This window comes from Hesperophylax consimilis, chromosome 8, assembly GCF_061612785.1.
Source record: "Hesperophylax consimilis isolate HC1 chromosome 8, BYU_Hcon_1.0, whole genome shotgun sequence".
NCBI lineage: Eukaryota > Metazoa > Arthropoda > Insecta > Trichoptera > Limnephilidae > Hesperophylax > Hesperophylax consimilis.
The window spans coordinates 20,495,806-20,519,638 of NC_142843.1; the positions used below are offsets into that span (position 1 = coordinate 20,495,806).

At 33.3% G+C, this 23,833-nt stretch overlaps 2 protein-coding genes and 1 non-coding gene across 3 annotated transcripts in view; all 3 read left to right on the top strand.

Moving 5' to 3' along the window:
• LOC149421695 (troponin C, isoallergen Bla g 6.0101-like) overlaps nt 1-628 on the top strand; it is a 29,781-nt gene extending 29,153 nt beyond the window's left edge. The window contains exon 6 of the mRNA XM_089635021.1: nt 375-628. Within this exon, the coding sequence (XP_089491147.1) occupies nt 375-409 (35 nt within the window). The 3' untranslated portion in view covers nt 410-628. The remainder of the gene's footprint in view (nt 1-374) is intronic.
• Nucleotides 629-9,794: 9,166 nt separating this feature from the next.
• Nucleotides 9,795-14,559, top strand: LOC149421696 (troponin C, isoallergen Bla g 6.0101-like). Its single transcript, XM_089634489.1, has 6 exons — nt 9,795-9,886; nt 10,316-10,343; nt 10,614-10,757; nt 11,630-11,755; nt 12,983-13,114; nt 14,531-14,559. Exons 1-6 carry the CDS (start codon nt 9,884-9,886, stop codon nt 14,557-14,559), a joined length of 462 nt encoding a protein of 153 aa, XP_089490615.1. The 5' UTR covers nt 9,795-9,883.
• On the top strand, nt 11,396-11,467 carry TRNAH-GUG (transfer RNA histidin (anticodon GUG)). Its single transcript has one exon. It is a non-coding gene; the product is annotated as a tRNA-His (tRNA).
• Nucleotides 14,560-23,833: the final 9,274 nt, after the last annotated feature.

The window sequence follows — 23,833 nt, forward strand, 5'->3', positions numbered from 1 at the left end:
ATTTATGTGATATCAGAACTTTATCTCAGTAGAACTAATTATTACCAAATTCGTATTATAAAATTTTGTTATTTGTTTTAGATTTACTAGGAACATTGTTCAATGTTCATTTAATGTTGACTTGCTGAACTATTAACTACTTACAAAGTTACGAACGAGTCAACGGAATTGGCTCATAGTCAATCAAAACTTTAAGTTGTTGATGTCTTATTCAACCTTTGCCTACTTAACTCAAAGACAAAGTTCGTGAACTTTAGTTTTAGCTCCATAACTTCCCTAAATTATAAAAAAGGTTTGAGATCAGTTTCGGTTCACGGAAATGTTTAAAGTAATATAATAATGATGACGTTGTGTTTTTTAATTTTTAATTTCAGAATTCATGGAGGTGATGACAGGGGGAGATGATTGAAAAGAAAGAAGATTATTACATATAATTTGTTTATTATACTGTATTTATGTGAGTCAGTTTTCAAATATTATCTCGTTTTATTGTTGCAAAACTTGATCAATTTGTGAGCGACTCGTGATATTAATTCATTTATTTATTGATGGTTATATATTCTAATCATCTGTGTGGTATGTGATTTATTAATAATGAACATTTTATACAAAATGTATTTAAATATAAGTGCCAAAATAATTAAAATAAAAAGCTAAAATATTAAATTTTTTCATTATTTCAAGTGTTCATTTCTCACACATGATTCGAACTGCTAACGAGCGTATTGATTGCTCTTTTAAAGACCTGAAAGCTGATAAGGAATGATGTAGCTTTATTAATCGGATAAATATGCAAGCACACACTTTTTAGCACAGTATTGGGTGAGAGAAATCGTTTGTTTGGAAAAGCACGTTGAAAAAATAAACTTATCCAGAAAAAGAATTAAATAATAAAAACATATTAAAAGGATGTCTTATTGTTTTCTGAAAATCGGCTGAGCTAAAATAATACGATAAATTAAAAACAGAATAATTGTTTCATAAACCTGTAATTTTTTTTAAACGTCTTTCTATTTTCCGACGGTTTTGTCTATGTATAATAATGTAATCAGATACTTTATGGTAGATTTCCGACCAAATTACAAATAAGTTTAAATAAATTAGTTAACACCAAATAACGCTATAGTTCTATGAAGTAAATTGAAATTTTTATGTGCATCATTATCAATTTAAATTGTTTATTGATTTTCTCTACACAATGAAGCCCCGATGAAGATTGTGTAAAAGAGAAACCTGCAAAGTTTAAAAAAATAAATGGTTTTGGAAAACTGTGTTTATATTTGATGTGTAATATTAAACATCACAAAATGATTTCTACAAACATATTTGACGTTGTTTAGAGAGACAATATAGATTATCATTACCATTAAACTAAGAATAACAGTCAGCGTATGCAATACACCTAGTATGACCCACTGCACATTTTTTAAATGTTGAAATCAATAATGCTATAATATTGCACTGTTGTGGAAGTTGAGTCAACCTCGGACTCAAACTGAAGTGCACAACCATTTTTACACACAGCCCGTCAGATGTCGGAAAGTTATCGAAAATATTGAATGACAACATACGATAAGGGATACACCAAGAGAACAACAAGTCATGCAATATTTTATTCTTACAAAAAAGTAAACTTACTTACCAAAAAGTGAGATATAATTTTTGTAGTCTTCCCGTTGAAGGGTAAATGCAGGTAACTCCATTAATGGAGGACTGAACGCAGTTGGCGCTAGCAAAAAATTGTCCAAAGAAGCGAAGCTAGCAGTCCACAATGAAGTGCTGGTACCTACCCTGAATTATGGAATTGAGGCATGGAACTGTCAGAGAAAGAATGAAAGTAGACTGAATGCTGTAGAAATGAGATCCCTGAGGCGTATGTGTGGTAAAACCATGTATGATCGTGTGAGAAATGTGGAGATTCGCAAAGACTACAAGGCTAATGTAAGCGTAATGAATAAGTTCAAAAAAGGGACGCTTAGATGGTTTGGGCATGTAGAGCGAATGAGCAGAGAAAGGAGTGTACGGAGAATATATGATGCAAATGTGAATGGTAGCACAAGTCGGGGACTCCCTATGAAGATATGGCACGACCAAGAGTCGGAATAATAGAAGAGTATGTATGAGACGATGTATGAATGTGAATGAGGCAAGGAGTGTGTGCCAAGACCGAGTTGTTTGGCGGTCCGTCCTCTCTGCCTACCCCTGCGGGAAAACGGCGTGATGGTTAGTTAGTTAGTTAGTTAGTCGTCTTCCTCAAACAAAATATAATTGATCGCATATCTTAGCAGCCATTAAATCATTTGTCCGTTTAGGTTTCACAAGAGCAAAACAAATCATTAATATTCCATCCGTAAAATTATAAGAATAGCTGAAAAGATGCAAAACGTTAATGGCTAATTTATGATATCTCCTGAAACATAAAAAAAGTAATATTTCAGTTATAATGAAACATAAAAAAGCACGTGTAACAGTAACAGATTATTTATCAGATATAGTTGTTTGTTGGGTTATTTACAATTTCTAGCCAGTTCTACCTTCTTTCTCTTCTTGCCTCCGTATTTTTATTTTCCAGTTTAATAGAGTGGCCAATATCAACAACGTTTCCAACTCTTTCAATAAATTCTCCTTATGATTATAATTATTTACCCGACTAGTAAATAAATGTTCCAAAATAATTTTTCGGTTTTCATTCAAGATAGCAAATACCCGGGATGCGGATGTTCCAAGTTTGTGACCGCACATCTTATAACGCATAGCAAAATATTAGTTAAAGTTTTTGTTTTTATAATTTTGTTTGTAAGACCATGAAAGAATTACAACTTTCAAGAACTAATAGAACTGCGTCATTCGCAGTTAAGAAATGCTTGCTGTATAGTTGAGAAACGCAAGAAGAAAAATATATGGCAGAGAAAAAAGTTTGACCATTTGCGACAACGATCCGATTTTTTTAATTATTGTGTTTCAAAATTACCATTTGAGAGATACAGTTGAGAATAGAGGAGCAAATATTCAACTATTTTTAAATTTGCAAGTGAATAAACCAGGCCTCCGTGTTTGAGTGGTCGTGATCCTTGGTTACGAATCCGAAAGTCACGTATTACAATCGCGCCATGCGTAACTAAATTTTACTTGATTAATTTGTGTTATTTCACAATTCATTTTAAAAAAATATTTGATTACATTTGCGGCACCTTCCGGAATTGTAGATACTTTCAGAATATTGTTGTATATTTGCGGCACCTTCCAGAATTGTAAATACTTTTAGAATCGCCCTGGTATTACGATAATTCAGACTCTTCCTCAACCATTTTTCCAAATCTTTCCCCTACCCCATACCTTTAGCCTCACAACATGCTACAATGGGAATACCATAGTCGTACTGGCTCTAGACGGTCGGGAGCAGTTGGAACTCTTGAGCGATACTCACATTAACGAAATGGATAATTAGAAACATGTGTAGGGTGCAGCCGTTCCCCAAACTAAATTAATGTTTATGACGTGCTTTATGTTCACAGGAGATCTTCTGATTTTAGCCCCTCGCGCATGGCCGGCCCTAATTGGCCAATTGAAGCAGTCCGCTGATAAAACCTAATACCTAACAGTCTTACAACATCGCCATTTTTCATTTAAACGGCGCTACACAAGAAATCAAATCATCCAAATATTATTAATTGCAGTGATCACCTATCTAGATATATTCTGGTTTGACATGGGACTCCAAAGTTTTACTCGCCCCAGGCGCCGCCGTTTGGTTCAGGGTGGGCCCTGCACATAAATAAATAAATTGAACAATACAATTTTACTCCGCACTACACTAATGCGATTGATATACAAACAAAATCTGTGTAATTGGAAAAAGCTAGAAATGGTAAAAAATGGACCATTGAAAGATTTTACCTAGACAACCACTGTGAGTTATAACTAAACCATTTATGAGAAGAAAGAACTATGCAGCCCCATAGTTACCTGAAATGCACCCGTTTCAGTGGCAATTGATTCGTCGAGTGAAGATCATATAAAAACAGAAAAAACTTCCTAAAAACCGTTCAAAAAAATCTTCCTTCTCACATATCTTGCACGAAAACGAAAAAGACAGAAGACATCAGACTGTCGAATGTCCTCAATCACACTCCAATAAACATTTTGTGAACGTATGTTTCTTTCGAATTGCATGACTATTTTGGTATTGCCAGTTATAAAAGCAAGCGAAAAATTAATTTTTTCATAAAAGGAACACAATGTGCACGTGATGAGGTAAACATCGAATTACAATATTGGTTAATAATTTTGCAGTAAAAATAATATGAATCTATCGTTATAATAATAAATTTTATATAAGTTCCTATCCGGGACGACTAACAACAACCTACAGTCCGCCTCGGAACAGGAATACATAGTGAGAAGGACTATATAAGTTCCTATTCGGGACGACTAACAACAACCTACAGTCCGCCTCGGAACAGGAATACATAGTGAGAAGGACTATATTAGTTCCTATCCGGGACGACTAACAACAACCTACAGTCCGCCTCGGAACAGGAATACAAAGTGAGAAGGACTATGTTAGTTCCTATCCGGGACGACTAACAACAACCTACAGTCCGCCTCGGAACAGGAATACATAGTGAGAAGGACTATATTAGTTCCTATCCGGGACGACTAACAACAACCTACAGTCCGCCTCGGAACAGGAATACATAGTGAGAAGGACTAAGAATAGCTCACTTTGTATTTCTTAAAAAAATTTAAATAAAAAGTCATAGTAACTTGACTATGCAATTTAGAATATGGGAATTTTTAAAAAATGTATATTCAAATGATATTCAAAAATTTTTAGGTTATTTTTTTAAAATATGACTAATTAAATTTCGATCATTGAAGACGATATTATGAACTCTCTAACGAAAGATGTGGATCACTAAAGACAGAAAATGATTTAGTCGCATCTAGGAATTGAACCCAGGATCCTTTCCTTGTCGGGGAAGTGCTATGACCACTGAGCTAAATCAACTATATTTTTTACTGTTTCATACTTCGACTGAGAGCTTTTACTATTTACGCTATTTATTTCTACATAATTTCATTGTATATTATGCACTCATAAATTTGTCTTCAGACACAAGTCTTTGACTGAACAAGTAAATATTTGGGTATAAATAAATAAATTTCTTGTAATAACTCGCATTTTTATTTGGAAAACACATTTTTTATTAATTCAATATGGGAATACTTTAACCGTAACTATCTAAATGTATGAATGAGACAGCGGGTATGCTCATAAAAGAGTAGACCTGCAGTGTCACATCGTCTTTATTGACCTACGTTCCGAGCGTGTAGCTTCTTATGAGCCGTATACACAGCCGAACCACGAATCACGGGAAATGAACGAACCAACCGCAAACGACGGCTCGTGGTTCGTCTTGCAAGGTATTATATTCTTACGAATTATATCAGTTAAACTCATCCCACACGAATTAGTATACTTTTTTAACATTAGCTTCAGGTCCTGAGGTCAAGGAGGTTCTGAGGACAACCCTAGACAATAATAGACAAACACCTAAACTGGAAGGATCAACTCAATCTTACCGTCAACAAAATAAGAAAATTAATTTGTGTTTTGAAAATTTGAAATTTCTTCTCATTGAAAAATCTTACATCTGTCTATCACGCTATAGTTTAATCAAATCTCCAATACGCTGTGGTCAGCTCCCCAGCTGCATACAAAACAAATCTACTCCTTGTTGAAATTGTACAACGTCAGGTTATAAAAATAATATTGAAAAAGCCAAGGGATTAACCAACACACCTAATTTTTGAAGAATTTAAAGTGTTAAAATTTATTGACCTTTTCCGAAAAAACATAATAATTCAAATAATAAAAGAAAAACAAAATCACAACTTTTTAACTGAAAATCGTATTCTTCAAAAACATATATTTCCAACACAAAAATGTAACACCACTTTTGCTCAACATCATTAAATTTGTCTAGGGAAAAAATGCTGCCAAAAACAGCGAACCTGAAAACATCAGATCAATCGAAAACGACTAAAAGCGATCAAAGAGAAGTTCAGTGTAAAAATACAACAATGATGAAACTGTCTTCTTAATTAATTATTAATTTTATTTTTTGTTCATTTACATATAGTATTTAATATTCAAATTTCCTTGAATCATATATATAAGCATTAAATATTCTTCATCTCGATGCTCAATACTCTTTTAAACACAAGCGCCAGCTTCTACAGAAGAGAAACATTAACAAAAAAAAACAAATACAATTTAATAATTGTAAATTGATTAATTATTTAATAACGAAAGAAGAAATCCTCACACAAGAGCCCAAGCATCCCTGCTAAGTCACCGAATGTAGCAAACTACTTGGGGTGACCTATGACAGAGGTGTTGGTTATCCAATAAATAAAACCTTTCAAAATAAATATATTTAGTGTTGATCGTATCATACACGGCGAACAATTACCATCACGCAAATTTTCCCAGGGGTTGGCAGACAGGATAAACCACCGCACTACTCTGTTTCGGCACACTCTCCTTACTTCATTCACATTCATACACCGTCTCATACATACTCTTATATACCTACGTATCAGACGATACAAATATTTGCGTTAAGCCGGATCATCGCGTCAATATCGGAAGTTAAGCATCCATGAAAATATAAGTTGATAGGTAGGAGTACCTCGCTTGATAATATATTATATAAACATGATAAGTATAAAGCTTGGTTAGAAATAACCGTCTACCTACGCATTTTGGCATTTACTTCATATCAGATAGATAGTTCTAAATCATTACATACTTGTTATCGGCCCATGAAATTTGCAATGAATAGACTATTTATGCAATTTTGTGAGAAATCAGCTGTAAACATGATTAAATAATTAATATGACTATAGTTGATTTAAATAAGTTACTTGCATGGACTAGGTGAATTTTTTTATAAAATATATACTCCTTATATATTTTATATTGGCTAATAATAATACAATAAATCCGAAAAAATAAACACCGCCAATTTATTTATTTTTTGTTAATTTAATAAAATTTATGGAACCCCGGTATTATAGATAAGTAACTCACGGAAACTAAACCTAGTCAAATGACCCAAAGAAAATTAAACCAAAACTTAATCATAATATAACCTCACCTTACCTACTCAAATGACCGGATAAAATTATATCCAAACTTAATCCTAACATAACCTCACCTTACCTAGTCAAATGGTCAGAAGGAAATTGAATCCTAACTTAATCCTAACATAACCTCACCTTACCGAGTCATATGGCCAAAAGAAAATTAAATCCAAACTTAATCCTAATATGACCTAACCTTACCTAGTCAAATGACCAGAAGAAAATTAAATTCAATCTTAATCTCATGACAAATGAATTATCTTATATGCATAAATTATCTTAAATGCATAAATTATCTTATATGCATAAATTATCTTAAATGCATAAATTATCTTAAATGCATAAATTATCTTATATGCATAAATTTTGTTTCATTGACGATTAAAATTTCGATATGGATTCGCACTTTATGGGTATGGTCCAGTAATTTATTAGCTTACATTTTAACTTAAACTAACAAATTGACATAAACTATTTTATCGCAGATTATGAAGATTTATCACTCCCAGATAAACGTGACTTCAACAATATTGTTACTAATAATTCCAAAGCGGAAAACACAACTAACTGCTGCAAATAATAATTTAATTTATTAAAAACAAATTCAAGAAATATTTTAAAAAATCACTAAAAACTTACACACCCGATCAGCATAATATTTTATAACGGCTCCGCGGAGGTTGAAAAGTAAAAAAAAAACATTCATGAAACGGGAAAAAAATTACTCATAGGACCACTTTGATTAATAACAATGACAATAATAATCAATGCCATCCTTTTTTAAACTATCACAACCTTTTGGAATGATTGAGTTTTCACTAGATAAGGTCAAATTAAGTAGACTTCTGGCACATTGCACGCTTTCAGTAAAAAGTTTATTTCTATAAGTTTTTTCGGTATCTTTTACAGTTCTAGCCCACCTATTTACTAACTGCACAAGAGATTAATGTAAGACTAATATTTATTATCAATCATTCTTGATTTTCACACACATCACCGATTTCACAAGACATCATATCGAAAAGCAATAAATTAGTTTTGATGACCGTTGTTTATTTCTATCTTTGTAAACAGTAATAGATTTTTCAAAATGAATTTTAACCTTTATTGTCTAAGTTTTAATTGGAGCAAGGTGACACTTTTCCTTATATTTACACTGTTCATACCCTTGGCAAACAGCTCTATCAAAAAAATGTGATGTAATTTTTGATTGATGAATCTTCTGATCATTCAGGAACAAACTGTCAGACGCTGACATTGCGATCCAAGGGGTCACAGATATCAACTACAGAGTCCAATTATGAATTTAAAAATTGAAAATATTAGGAGATCAATATATTTATGTGTATTTGCTGGTGTTGATATATTTTGATGGTGTCCAATTAATTGGCCATCTATTATAATATGGCTTTTCTCTTTTAAATACTAAATTTTATAATTTTTCTGACGATGTGCTTTGAAGTTAAAAGGTAGAAAGTAAACAACATTTTTATTTCAATTACTTCGCAGAGGGCTGGGTACAAACAAAATGTTTTATTTTTTGGAATATCCTAATAAATAAAATCGCCAATTGTAATATTTAATCATTGAAGGCTAATTAAAGACTCTTAATCGAAAAATGTGAAACAGTAAAAGATTCATTCTCATCTAGGTATTGAACCCACGACCACTTCCTTGTCGGGAAAGTGCCCGGAGCACTGAACTAATTCGACCATATCAACCTAAGTAATTTTTAACTAGATTTCATTTTGGTATAATCTTGCAATCATACACAAAGATAGCAGACATTAAAATATTTAAGAAAATGAAGATGTGTTGGTAGCTTTCGGTCAAGTATGAAACAGTTGACGTAAGTTACAAATGACGTAAGTTTATATGGTTGAATTAGCTTGTTGGTCAGAACACTTCCCAGGCAAGGAAGAGGTCCTGTGTTCAATTCATAGATGCGACTGAATCTTTTTCTGTCTTTTCTGTTTCACATTTTTCGTCTGACAGTCGTTAAAATTGTCTTCAATGATCAAAATGTTGTATTTATGTTGTGTCTCGCAAAGAACGAGTATTTAGGAGCTGTCATTTCATGATTTATGTAACTGGAAGTGTTCGGCTGGGCAGGCATGCAGTAAAGATGAACATATTGAGGGATTGAATGGTGTAATGGTTAATATCACATTCCTATCCAGAGGAAACTTGACAGGAGGAGACAAAGCTTTTACGGTTGATGACGACGATGACAATGTTGATGTTGTGGATATTCCGCAAAATTTACCTTATTGCAAATACGACCAAAGGATAGTGAAAACTAATTAGCAAAAGCATCTCCTCAATGGTTATACAGATTACCTCAACACAGATTAAAATCGTATTATTAAAAGCTTGTTTTTACAGTTTCACCCATTGGAATAGTTGAAACCTGTTTGTGTTGGAATGTACTAATGTTGTTAATATTTTCACGATCCTATATCTAAATCATGAATTGATTTCTACGGACAAATTTGTTGAAAATGAAAATTTTGGAATATGTTGTCGACTGAAGCCGGAGCTGTCTTTTATAGCTCTGTTGGAATTTGACCTGTTTGCTCTAGGATTCCAGGCACGCGCTGATCGACATTGGTCCACGCTATAATAAGCCTTCCTATGCAAGAGGAAATTCAGATCATCCCCAGCTTACAGTGCTTCATCAGTGCTTTCAGCAGACAGTGAAGAGTGACCAAGTGTTAAAGTGACATAAAAAATGGTGCGTTCAAGTTTTAAACAAATACTTAAGTGAGATATATAAGTATATTCATAGTAAAGGAAGCAGTGAATTTCACCAGAAAAAAAAAATATATATATCATCATTTAAAATCATTTGAATATGTATTGGTATTTTATTATTTTGGTATTTGTCAATTATTTCAAGAAAAATGTTTGTTTTTTCTTCAAGCAAATAATTAAAAACGATGCTTTTTATAATGTTGCGTATTCCAATGGTTTTTCTAAAGTGTTTATAATAACATCACCAATATTTGGCAGATGTCCTAAACATATTGGACGCCTCTTGAAAGAGCTTTGCACTTCAGTTTAAGTATTTTAAGTTGTATCGGTGATAGTGACACAAAATGGGGCAACTCTTGTAATAGTTTTTGTTTGTCTATTTATTGTTTCATATAATGCGGCACTGCAGGAGGGATTAGACAAAGAACAGAAACAGCGTAAGTACCAAACAAATATCAACTAGTTAACGTCAAATTATCGGAAATTAAAATATTCCATTTTAACATTTTTCTATTTATTGTAAACGCGGTATAGTTTCGAAGATATCTGGAAGAAGGTCTTATATTAAGGGTCTTTCTGACCAACAACATTAAATGTGGTACCTATTTAATTGTTTTGTTACTGATTTTCATTTTTTGTACAAGTTCAAACTGTTTATGTTGGAATTGGATTTGAAATGGTTCATAATTAATTTCATTTTTCATCAGTACTGAAGAATGCCTTTGACGCCTTCGATCAAGAGAAGAAGGGAGTTATCAGCACAGATATGGTTGGAACAATTCTTGAGATGTTGGGACATCAGCTGGATGACCAGACTCTGAAAGATATCATCCTACAAGTCGACGAAGACGGTAATTAGTCCATCAAAAGATTCATAGCATTAAGTGCAGTCTATAAATCAACGAGATCAATGTAAGTAGATAATCCAATTTCTACGTGCCAAAATCCTCTGATATGGTAATCAAATAATTACGTCAAAGGGAATGAGGACACATATTATATTGCTTTTACCATTGTTTTTGCATTACGCAATGCATTCCAAGATTCAAAACTTTTATTGCCGAATAAAGTTAAAGCAATTGCTCAATTAAATTAGGTCCATAAAAATATGAAAACTTGACTCCGAGGAAGAATTATAAAAGACATACCGAGTCATATCAACTGCTTTTCCATTTAGTACGTAAAATTAAAAAAAAAAGTATTAATTTTTGTCGTGAATTTTGAACAGAAATTTAGGTGGTACCGAAAGTTTTTTAAAACTTTTAACATATATAAAAAAATATATATCTAAGAACCTGCCACACAATAAGAATGTTGCAATGGTAAAACGAAAAGCAAACAGCATTTTATTCTGTTGTTTGCTATGAATTGTTGCATATTGACTTGGTTTGGTCGTTGTGCAATCATTTGATACGATTATCGTTGAACGAGCACCAAATTATATCGTAAATGGTTTGACTTATTGTTGAGCCTTTCACCTTCTCTGGTAGCCGTGATCGTCTAGTGGTTAGGACCCCACGTTGTGGCCGTGGTAACCCAGGTTCGACTCCTGGTCACGGCAGTGTTTATTCACTGTTACGGCAGAGATTTTTTTTTATAATCACAAGTATTATATATACAATAACTTTTTAACTATCTGAAAAACTTAAATTAAATAAGATATGTTTACTTTTTCGATAGACGAATTAAATTAGTGTTAATTTTCAAATTTCTTAACCTTCAGGTTCCGGTGAGTTGCAATTTGAGGAGTTCTGTCAGTTAGCCGCTAACTTCCTAACAGAAGAAGAAGAAGATCAAGAAGCCATGGTTCTCGAGTTGAGAGAAGCTTTCAGATTGTACGACAAGGAAGGTAAGAGAAAAAAAGAAGATAAGGTGACGAAGTAGGTATTACTGTAATGAGTAATACTTTCTGACGTCCACTTGTCTTATCTGGTAGAGTACCTACTTTTAAAAATTGCACCATACTTGGCAAAAAAAATTTCTACAAATAAAATTTTTAATAATTTTCTATAATAATATATTGCCATCTTTTGCCAAACCATTAAAATATAACACAAACTTTCTGATGAACAAAGTAATATAATACATTCGTTTTTCCTGAGTGAAACACTTTCAGGAAAATTAATAGGTTAATTTCAACAACAAAATCTGTGTAAAATTACTGTTAAATATTGTTGATTGTAAATTAGTTATAGGATGCGGTTTAAAATGATTGTAGAAATATGTTAAAATACAATTTTTCCGACTTTATGTTCGGGTTAAATCTTCCCCACAGGAAAAACTAAACCCTTCCACACACTTTTCCACAAATGATCATCTAGTCAATCCACATTATGCAAGTGCATTATATAAGCATAATAAATACAAAACAATACAAGAACAACACGTCAACTCACCAGAGATCAAATGGGAAAATTCACCGAATCCAGATATTTTTATATCAGAGGATTCGGCTCGGTCGATTTCCTAACTGGACCTATAAATCCTACTGATCCCTCAATATAAATATTTATAAAACCTTTCGTAATCCTACATGTATTTAAAATGACTAATTTTTGCACTTTTATAAATGAATTCTTTGACAGATCTAATTCGCCTAAATTTAGAATGAGAGAGTTAGGTATAATGCCAGTAGCCGAAATAACAAGTGGTAATATTATTATAGTCAGAGAATGCCAAATTCTTTTAATCTCATTTCCTTAATCTGTGTATTTTCTTGTTTTTCAGAAACAGATTTTTTAATATTACAGGTACTTGGAATAGCGACATCAATGATATAAGTTCTTTTTTTTAAAATTTTGTCATGTAAAACTACATCCAGTCTATTATGACTAATCGTTCGGTCTGTTAATATAGTTTTATAATAATATATTTTATAAAATTCGTTATTTATAATATGTTACTATTTAACGGCAGTCAATTAATTATTATAATATTATTATTTTGTAGGACTAGCGACCTCTCGCGTTCGCTTTCTATCGTTGGAAATATTTTACGAGCTTCGCGATTTGCTCGGTAGGCGAAATGTTAGTTATTGCTACTCCATAAAATAATAGGTATTTATTTATGGTTCCAGGTAACGGCTACATCTCAACGGATGTCTTGAGAGAAATCTTCAAGGAACTTGACGGAAAAATCACTGAGGATGACTTGGACGACATGATTGAAGAAATTGACTCTGATGGCTCCGGAACAGTTGATTGGGATGGTAATTATAGTAATATACTTTTAAAAATTTTGCATTTTTAAAGATTCAATATAATTTATACAGAAATAAAAAGGATACTAATACTATAGCTGAATTTTATACAATGTTGATGTTCGTTTGTTCTAAATCTTAAATCTCAGAAAGTGCTTCACCGATTGCTTTGAAACTTTGACACAATTCTGCACTCGAATATGCCTGTGTTTTTATATACCTTTATTATATAGATGTTACCTGTGATAGGTAAATACGTGTTTTTTTAAACAGTGCCATATATTGGACGAACATGTATTTTTAGAAAAATAGCGCCATCTGTTGGACGTAAAAACAACATTCGCTATTTTTCTCTATCAGCATAGACAGACTGTACCACAGCAAAGCTCGTTTTAAATAAGTTCGTTGTGTTAACTGTTATCATAGTAAAAAAGGCAGATATTTGAGAAATTCAAATCCTTAATTTAATTTTTGTTTATTTTTAGAAGAATGTTTCGATTTTTATTCCCAATAACTTTAAATTATATTTTTCATAATGATAAAAACAAATTTATATATATATATATGCGCGTGTAAAAGTTCACCTTCTACAATAAATAACAGTACGTGTTTATTTTCAAATAATGTCGTTTTGTATAGTCGATATAATTTACAAAATTTACATTTTTCGAAGACCGCCAAAACAATCGAAAACTCACAGGGTACGCGTGACTTATCTCAATTTCTTCGGTTAACAGTAAGATCAATCCCACTCGGGTTCGTATGAAGTCAACAAATCTCAATTAAAATGTTTAGCAAGCGAAAAAGCATGAATTCCTTTGAAATAATTTGAATTCTACTGCGGTGACTTTGCACATAATTATCCGCAAAACGTGGCCGACTAACCCGTGAGGTAGCAGTGTAAGAAGATCTGTTAGAACCATCGACCAACAAAGTCATATCTCGATGGTTAGAACCTATTGACAAATCACAGGGCGTTTGTGCCTCTTGCGGTTATTACGACGACTTATTTATTTTGCGCATATAAAACACAACTTATATATCCGGAATCAGCGTTTGTTGATCCGTATGAATAAATTTTAATAAAAGCCAAAACATCATTATTATTTTCACCCAATTTTAACGTGTGTATTGTATATATTTACAGTAAAATTTTAATTTAATATGTGTAACATAACATTTTGTAAGTTAAAATTATTTAACGATTGTGTATTAATAATTTAATAAAATTCATAGATACGAATTTTATTTTTTCAGAATTCCTCGAGGTCATGACTGGTTAAGGAGAGCAATAAAATATATACTGTTGAAGAAAAGAATTAGGATAATACACTTATTTTAGGTATAATAAGGAATATTTCTATTTGATAAAATAGTAATTTTGAAAAACAAAAGAGTTTGCAATGTTTTTTTTCTATTTTTTAGAATTCCTTGCGGTGATGAGTGGAGAATAAATAGGACGCAAAGGCCAATTTACCACTGAACTTTAACCCACTATACCCAGTATTTAAATTTATAAGAAAATTAATTATTAAATGATTTATAAATTTATTTTGACGAAATGATAACTAAATACTCTCTCCAAAAAATTAGCTCCAATAAAACATCTCACTTGAATCAATCATTTCCGATGATAACTCAAATGATGTTTCTTATAATTATATATTTGTATGAAACATACTTTTATCTCTCTTTTGCTATAAACAATCTAATAATTAATCCCAGTTTTCCTTACGATTAATACTCGTATCTTTCTTTTATTAATTGCATACATATTTTGTATAATTTTAAATAATTCTATGAAAAACATTCATTGGTTAAAATTGTCAATTCATAACCAAAAATATTTAAAAAAATCAAAATCACTTTCAATGTTAACATTTCAATATGTTTCTTTTCTGTAAATTGATGTGTATGCTTTTTTGATACCTACCCAATTACATTCCAACGACATTTTAAAAATTGCATTAACCATAGAATCAGGTATTTCACCAACAGTTAATGGAAACCCACAATATTACGAACAAAACCTAATTTTAGCCAGATTTATTGCTCAATGCAATATTAAATACCTTCTCAACTGAAACCTAAGCCATATTTCAATATACCTACCTAACTGCCTGTTGATATAATATACTACATTTTACCTTATAAATACTTTACTGTATTCTGTTTTTTTTGTTTTTCGCGCCTATCTATGTATTGTTATTTTGTCTAATTTATTTTTCACATTATTTGTCTGATTTCTTTTTAGTTATTTCAAAATAAGGGATGTATTGCATTGCACTACCCCAGCTTACATTCTGGAAAAAAAATTGTTATTATTATTGCAAGTAAATATTTCTTAATTATGTAAATAATTTGATATTCCATTTTCCTTTTTTATTATATATTAAGTATTTATTGTATTTTTAATGTAACCTTTTAATGTATATTTATGTTCAATTTAATGAAAAATATATTTATTGTACTTCATTGGTTGAAATTTTATCAAACATACTTTTATTTTAACCCTCTAATTTTAATCCCTGCTTAAAATGAGTCTTGAAGAGAGAAAACTTCATGGCTGATGTTTATTTCACTTTGCTAAAAAAACAGTATTTTATTATTGTCCACGTTTGATGTTGTTTGTGTTACATATATACTTTCAGAAGAAAATCTGGAAGGTAAATGAGTAAAAGGCTTCCAGATATATTTTTATTTTTTTATCTAAGTGAAATAAACCTAAACTATCAAGTTTTCTATACGCATATAGTACCTATTACTGCTAAAAACAGGTATTGGTGCTCCGATTTGATGTCAATATCAAGGATCGTTAGGTTGTTTGCATGAGAAAATTTGTTTTTTTCTTCCTTTTTTATGAAGTGAGTAAAACGATGAGCCGACGAAAAAAAAATCTTTATTTTAAAACATAAGTGTGTTACATATTAACTTTCAAATGGAAAATCTAACAACGAAAGCGACAAGTTGTTTTGGTAACTGAAGGTTGAAGATAAGCTACTTGTGGGGTGTTGCAGTCCACTTTATGTGTGCTCTCGTTGCGGGGGTCGTGTGCAGGCGGTCACGCGCTCCCAAGTCCGGGTCCATCGTCGAGGATGTCGAGAAGGTGTTATTGGTGTTGACACGAAAATCTACTCATTAAGAAGATCTACTCCTGAGGCGCAACGATATTCTGCTTCGGTTTCGTCCGAGCCTTCGGATGACGCAACCGAGGTGTTTTCATCTGCGTCCTCATTCGAGACGCTATTTTCTCCAATATCCTTAATCCGAGGAGACATCATCGTGTCCAGGTGTCTTTTTTAGACCGATTCATTTTTTGAACATTATCTCGTAAGAACACATAGAAATAACAATATTTGAAAGCATAGTATTACTGTTTTGCGCCTGAAAACTGGTTTGTTGGCAATTAGTCTAGCTCGACTCGATTTGGGACCAAAACACAGCGACAGTGTCGACTTTTATATATTTTTTTTTATTTGGGCACATTAAATGCAGATAATTATAAATATTTTTTTATTGAGATAACATCTATTATATCCAAGTTTATCTTTACCGAAGAATTTTTTAAACGAGATAATGAGTGATGTTTTTCGTTTTGGTTATTATAATACAATTTTTTTTTAACACACAGATACAACTTTTCATTGAAAGGGGTACATTACAAGATAATAGTAATCTTATTCGAATCGCAATTAGGGTTGAACATAACGTACTTTATTCACTTGTTGCAAATTATGCTTTAAAATATAAAGACGAATTATTGTCTGTATAAAAACTGAAATATTTCAAGAAAGGCATACAAGTACTATATTGGATGGAATCACGGAAACAATATTGTATTTGTATGTCTTCTGTTCATTCCAGAATGAATGCGACAATACTCGTACCTATTGTATTTGTATGTCTTCTGTTCATTCCAGAATGAATGCGACAATACTCATACAATATTGTATTTGTATGTCTTCTGTTCATTCCAGAATGAATGCGACAATACTCATACAATATTTTTTTTTTATTTATTTATTTATTTATTTAATTCAAAAAACAGTTTTTACATAAAAAGCATACTCTGCATATTGTATTTGTATGTCTTCTGTTCATTCCAGAATGAATGCGACAATACTCGTACCTATTGTAAATAATTCAGCCATAAGATGCATATTTACCCCCTAATTCAATGTAATAAAAATATAACATTTTTTCTCACATCTGCAAATACAGTCCAATCCTTAAAATAAAAATTGTTTAGTTGCAATAAAACAATAACTTTGTTTGTAACCGTGATTTATTTTATTTTTTTAATACCGACTGGTTTCGCTTAACACAAGCATCTTCAGGGTATAAAATTAAACTGATCAATAATTTAGAATGTGTGAGCTTATATACACACAGAAAGGTACAAAACATAATATAAAGGAACAGTGAGAGAGTGAAAAACATCTTACATAGTAACAGAGAAAGAGAGAGGTGATATCTAATTAGTTACCAAGTTATGTCTACAGGGACAAAACATCTCTTGAACAGGTGATCAAGGGTTTTTACGAGTTTATGGAAATCTCCCTAATATCGGGCTATTGGACAAATTTAATTGATTATTAAGTATTTGGGTTTTTGTTTGAACAATTTTTTTTATTTTGAATGCTTCCAAATTATTTAGTCTGATGCCATATATCATACTATGGAGTAGAAACGTCGATGACGTGTTCTGTATATGGACAGGTACAGAACGTCAATTGAATGCCTTCCCCAACTTTATGAATTCTTACCACTAAAACATTAAATTCACATGAGAGATAGATACTAATTCAATCTTAATTTTTTTAGATCTTACCTTATCTGTCGTAAATAATAAAATAAACTTTAACATCAAACAAAGTAACTGCTTTCTACCAAAATATAAAAATTATTTGTCTAATAGCCTGGTGTTTATGAACACAATGTCCTTCAATGATGTCAAGAAATTCAGAAATAAGTGTTCACTGTAAATTTAAGTGTTACTTCGTTTGCATAGAGACCCTTAAGTACCTACAGATTATGACTAATTATACCCTTAAGTAACCCTTGAGTTTTGTAATCGTGGAAGATCACAGAGTAGTATTCTGGCAGAAGTGGTAGGTAATTAAGTACCTATATTATAGACTAAGGGAAAGTAGACCCTTAGACATTTGATATTTAGTAACATTTGTATTTATATTTTATTAAAATAAATTGATCTGAAGAAAAATTGAATAAAGTGTTTTAATGCCTTCTGCTCTCGTACCAAGATAATCTTGATCAGAGGAATTTCGGGATCTGAACTCACGAATAAAAAAACTCACCTGTTATCAAACAATACAACATGCAAATTAAACGTAATTGGAGTACAATCATGGATCTTAGAATATATACTATGGTTAAGGCTGCAGAGAGTGTTTATCTTAATCTCGGATGAATTTTATGTTAACATACGAAATGTTATTTTATTTTATTTATTTTTTTATTGTACAACAGAACATTCATTCCAGTTAGAGTACAATTTTATACAATTTTACATCATATCAGCATTTAGGTAAGTGACGCTTCAATAATTGTTTTAGGTCATTTAGAGAACAGTCACTTACATCCAAATTCTTTGCTAGTTCGTTCAACAGCACCACTCCCCTCTTCATGCTATGCTTTGCCAGGACGTCGGTTTTGCCTTTTGGTACTCTGAATAAGTCATGGTATCGACTTCGGCTGTAGTGGTCTGGTACATATAAATCATAGCATCCCAAGAGGAATGGGCTATCAATAAAATTGTTCCAAATTTTGAAAGATATAATGGCTAGGCTTGCTTTCCGCCTAGTTTCCAGACTCACAGAATTAGTTTCCTCAAGTAAGTCGATATGATGCATGAACCTAGGATAGGTTCTACCTGAGGAATTTCTTCTGGATTTGGTCTATCATTTCAATGTACTTCTGGTGGTACGGTGCCCAAACATCGCTCGCATACTCCAGGATATATAATATATACCTAGGAACCTAGGATAGGACATACCTGAGGAATTTCTTCTGGATTTGCTCTATCATTTCAATGTACTTCTGGTGGTACGGTGCCCAAACATGGCTCGCATACTCCAGCTTGCTTCTCAGTATGCCATCGCGCAATGCTAACATAGCATCTTGGTTATTGAACTGCTTGCATGTCCTAATGACGAAAACAAGAAGTTTGTAGCAAGACTGAGTGAACTGCGATATATGGTCAGAGAATTTCATTTCGGGATCAAAGACGACACCGAGATCCTTTACGGAATTAAACCTTTACGGTCGCACGGCAATGGTAACCTTCAATGGTGTGCTATTGGTTTCAGGTTTTCTCAGAAATTAACCGAAAGATTCCTTGTGTGTGGGTCCCAAACGATCCGGTTCTCTAATAACGGGGGAGCGCCTGCCGCGAACGACGTCGCTAGTCCTTTTTTGACTTTTTTGATATAGTGGCATACAGAGCACCGGGCCAAAAAGGCCCCTTTATCTTTTATCGTGAGCTTATGTTATGGTCGTTGGAAAATAGATTTAGTTTTTGTGAAAATGTATTTGCAATAGTACATGGCTGCAGTTGGGGAGTAATTTACGTAGTTGTTTCGGTTTTTTGTATTTAGTTTTGGCGTTTATGGGAATTTTTATGGGTTGGAATGCCCGAATAAAAAGATTGCTAGACTTAAGATGTGGTCTTTAAGAAGAAGGACTTTAGAGTCCCGTTAGAACTGGGAAACTTTCATCCACTTGGGGGCTCCCAGGACTGTGCGAATAGCTTTATTTTGGAATGTTTTTAGTCTATTTAATTGAGTTTTTGAAGCATTTTACCAGATTGGGCTTGCGTAGGTTAATTTTGGTCTTATGGTGGATTTGTATATTAAAAGTTTATTTCTTGGAGATAATTTCACGTTTCTTTTGTATATCGTGGGTTAAGGGGCTGCAAGGGTTTTATTGGCTGAGTTTAGTGTTTCAGCGATATGCTTTACCCAAGTTAATTTGCCATCAAGGGTAATTTCGAGGTATTTAATGTTTTTATTCCAAGGGACGTTTTCTCCGAATAGGTGGGGATATTGGGTGGTTTTGTAGGGCGTCTACAGAAGAAAACACAGGCGGCGCTTTTGGAGGGATTTATACTAATTCGCCATTTTTTGAAAAATGATTCCAGTTCTGAGGCGTAGGCTTGGACGCGTCGTGCTGCGGTTATTTCTCTTACTGAAGTCGACATGACTTCAGTGTCTGCAAATTTGCCTATTTTTGTTTTTTTCGAGCGATGGTCGTAGATACTGAGGGGGGGATATCGCTTAAGCCGATGTTGAAGAGGGCTGGCGAAAGAATAGAGCCTTGAGGGACACCAGCTCTTAGCAATCTCACGGAGGAAAAAAATCCATCTAATTTGATTTTAAATTTTCAGTCTTCAATAAAATTGGCTATGAGTTGAAGCAATGGCACGGGGATACCGAGGAGGTACATTTTATAAATGAGACCTCTGTACCAGACTTTGTCGAATGCTTTGCAGACGTCTAGGGAGAGGAGTACTGTGTGTTGCCAATCATTAAAATCGTTAGTAATTTGTTCGACCGCCCGCAGAAGTTGGTGGAGAATGGAATGATCCTATCGAAAGCCGTGTTGAAAGTCAGGGATGAGTTTGAGTCTGGTGAGGATAAGTTTTCTAGTATTTTTCCTGCACTGGGAAGGAGGTTGATTGGTCTGTGGTTATGAACCTGAAGGGGGGCGTTAGTCCTAGCCCCGTTCTATCCACTCTCTTTCTTCAATGGGCATGATTTGATTGTTCCGCGCGGGCGTGATGATTGGTTAGTAACCCACACATTACTTAAAACATGCACTTATTTCACTGCGTTTTTATTCGGTCCTTATAAAGGCAGCAGTATTTTATTCATGATAATGTCACTTTGCTGTAACTGTTCATTTTAAATCTGAAGATTACGAACCGGGTTAATCATATTATTCGTAGATAACATTCACACGGGTCGCTTGGCACTATTATTTTATACTACAATAGCATACAATCTATCTATATAAATAAAAAATTTAATCTTTTGAGATTATCTCCGAAAGTTCTTCACCAATTGTTTTGAAAGTTTGACACAACGCAACGTGGCATTCGAATACGCGCGTATATTTTCGTATTATACAGATGTTACCTGTGAAAGGTAAAAATGGTAAAAAGAATTATAAAAAAATGAAAACACCTTCCGAGTGCTCGGCCGAGTCGGTCAGTGAAAGAAAAAAATTCAAAATTTATAATTTATAATTTTAGGAGTTTTTGACGTTTTTTGTTATGAAACTCATTTTTCTTTCTTGGCCAAACCATGACAAAGGCACTTTAAACTAATCTCACTGTCTCTTCTACATGTGAACGTTTTCTGAGCCACAGTAACTCGTGGAGGGGTACTGTCAGTTTATTATAATTTTAAAAATGGTGTTGGACAGAATAAATTTACCACACCAAAATATATATTCGTTGAAGTATCATTATTTACAACTAGCTGTACCCTTGCTATTCGTTGCTGTGGCTACATTCAAAAGCATTCTAAAACTTTTCGGAACCTTCCAGAATAACCGACACACTCCGCCACTCAGTTTGGAACCTTATAGAACCTTCTTGAACTTTCTCCTTCCAGAATCTTCTAGAGCATTTGAAAACCTTCATGAACTTTCTGGAACCTTCCAGTCAGCGGGCCCATTCGGAAATAATCTGAAAATAATAAAAAAATACATTTTCGTCACCCACCCTCAGCCACCCCCACCAAACTCTTACTTTCGATGTGACACCAAGGGTTACCTACCACCATAACCACAGGTGGGTGGCAGTTGCTGGTTGTGATGAAAAATAGGCCTGTAGGAAAACACGGCTTTCCTTTTATAATATATATTAGATTAGATTGCATTTATTTAGATATGCGCTAATCAGTTATGTATTGTATGTAAAGATAACCAATTGCACACAGTGAGCCTAAATGCGGCACAACCCCTTTCAAAATGATTGTAATGAAAGCATCAATTCGTTAATCAGTTCCAGCACTCTGTATACAACTAGGTTTACAATTACTCCGAGGTACTGTATTCAGTTGCATGGTTTAAAACGGTTCATTAGCACGGAGAAAACTTACCGATTTGAAATATTCTTAATTTATTAAGTATCTGGTTAGATTATTCGTTTTCCTGTTTAAAAAAGGGACTGGAGGTCTATTACGAGGTGACCGGATAAATCATCAAAATGATAATTCATCACATCTTTAAAAAGTTATATAAAGTCACGGAAAGTGATGAAACAAAAACTTTATTAACTGGGTTAAGGGGCCGTTCAAGTATTACGTAAGCAGATTTATTACAATAATTTACCCCCTCTTCCCCCTTGTCACCAAAAGTAAGCAAGCTCTTACCCCCCCCCCCCCCCCCCTCCCATGCTTACGTAAAAATTGGTACCTATATGCATTTTTCTGTTAATGTATTCTGTTTTTTAAGCGAGTACCTAAACGTATTAATTATTTGTGGGAATCCCCGAATATGTATTCGGTTTTCAAACACAGACATGTGTGGGTTGCCAATGTGCAAAAAAAATAACTACTGCTGAGCAGTGCTGACGTAATCACTATCTCGACCCCCCCACCCCCCCATGTCATCAAAAATAAGCAAAGCAAAGACCCCCTGCCCCCCTATAGTGCTTACATAATACTTGAACGGCCCCTAAGTAGGTTAGGTTAAAAAAAAATCATCGTTTTTAATGACTATATATCACTTTTAAAAGTGTGTTGAATAGTCACTGTGTTGAGTTAGCATGGAACTCTATTACGAATGATTCGACGAATTTCAAAACAAACTACCAGTTATTCACATCTCGTCCAATACATCTATTCGGACAAGACCACCTGCGTGACCACGTGTTCAGGTATATTGGCAATCACTAATATTCTATTAGGAAATGATAACGCAATCACATTTTTAACAGTATTTTGATTTTAAAAAAGCCGTACTCGTCAAATAGTTCTGTAATTTATTTTGATTTGTAAAATTATTTCTATTTTGGGGCAACTTCTGAAACTTATTCACTAAGAAGGGAATGTTATAGGTTTATCTTTTATACAATATATATTGTGATGTATTTATTGAGGTAACCATTCTAGTTACGTAAGCGACAATGTAATTTTCTTTATTCTGGTATTATAGTAATATTACAATGTGGGAGGCGGGTTGAACTCCTATGTTGTATCACGACTCGACTATTGCAATGGCATATACGCAAGTCTCCCTAAAATATACACTGACAGACTTCAGTCAGTTTTCAATGCTGCAGCAAGGCTGATAACTGGTGTTCCCAAATATTCCCACATCTCACAACATTTGCGGAACCTTCATTGGCTTAGGTGCCCTGAGAGAATCCAATTCAAACTCTGCTGGATGGTTTTTAAAGCCGTACATAATATGGCGCCACCCTACTTGTCGGAACTCTGCATTCCAAACGACGTTAATGTTAGGCAAGCAACGCTTCGATCAGCATCTTCAACAGCCATAGGTAGACTTTCAGTACCTATGCGCAATCACAATACCAATTTTGGAGACCGAGCTTTTGCAGTAGCAGGCCCAACAGCTTGGAACAAACTCCCTTCATATTTGCGAAAGATCGACAGCTCATCTGAGTTCAGAGCAAAACTAAAGACTCACCTTTTCAACTTGTCGTATCCAGAATGATGACCTTTTTTATTGTTTTATTCA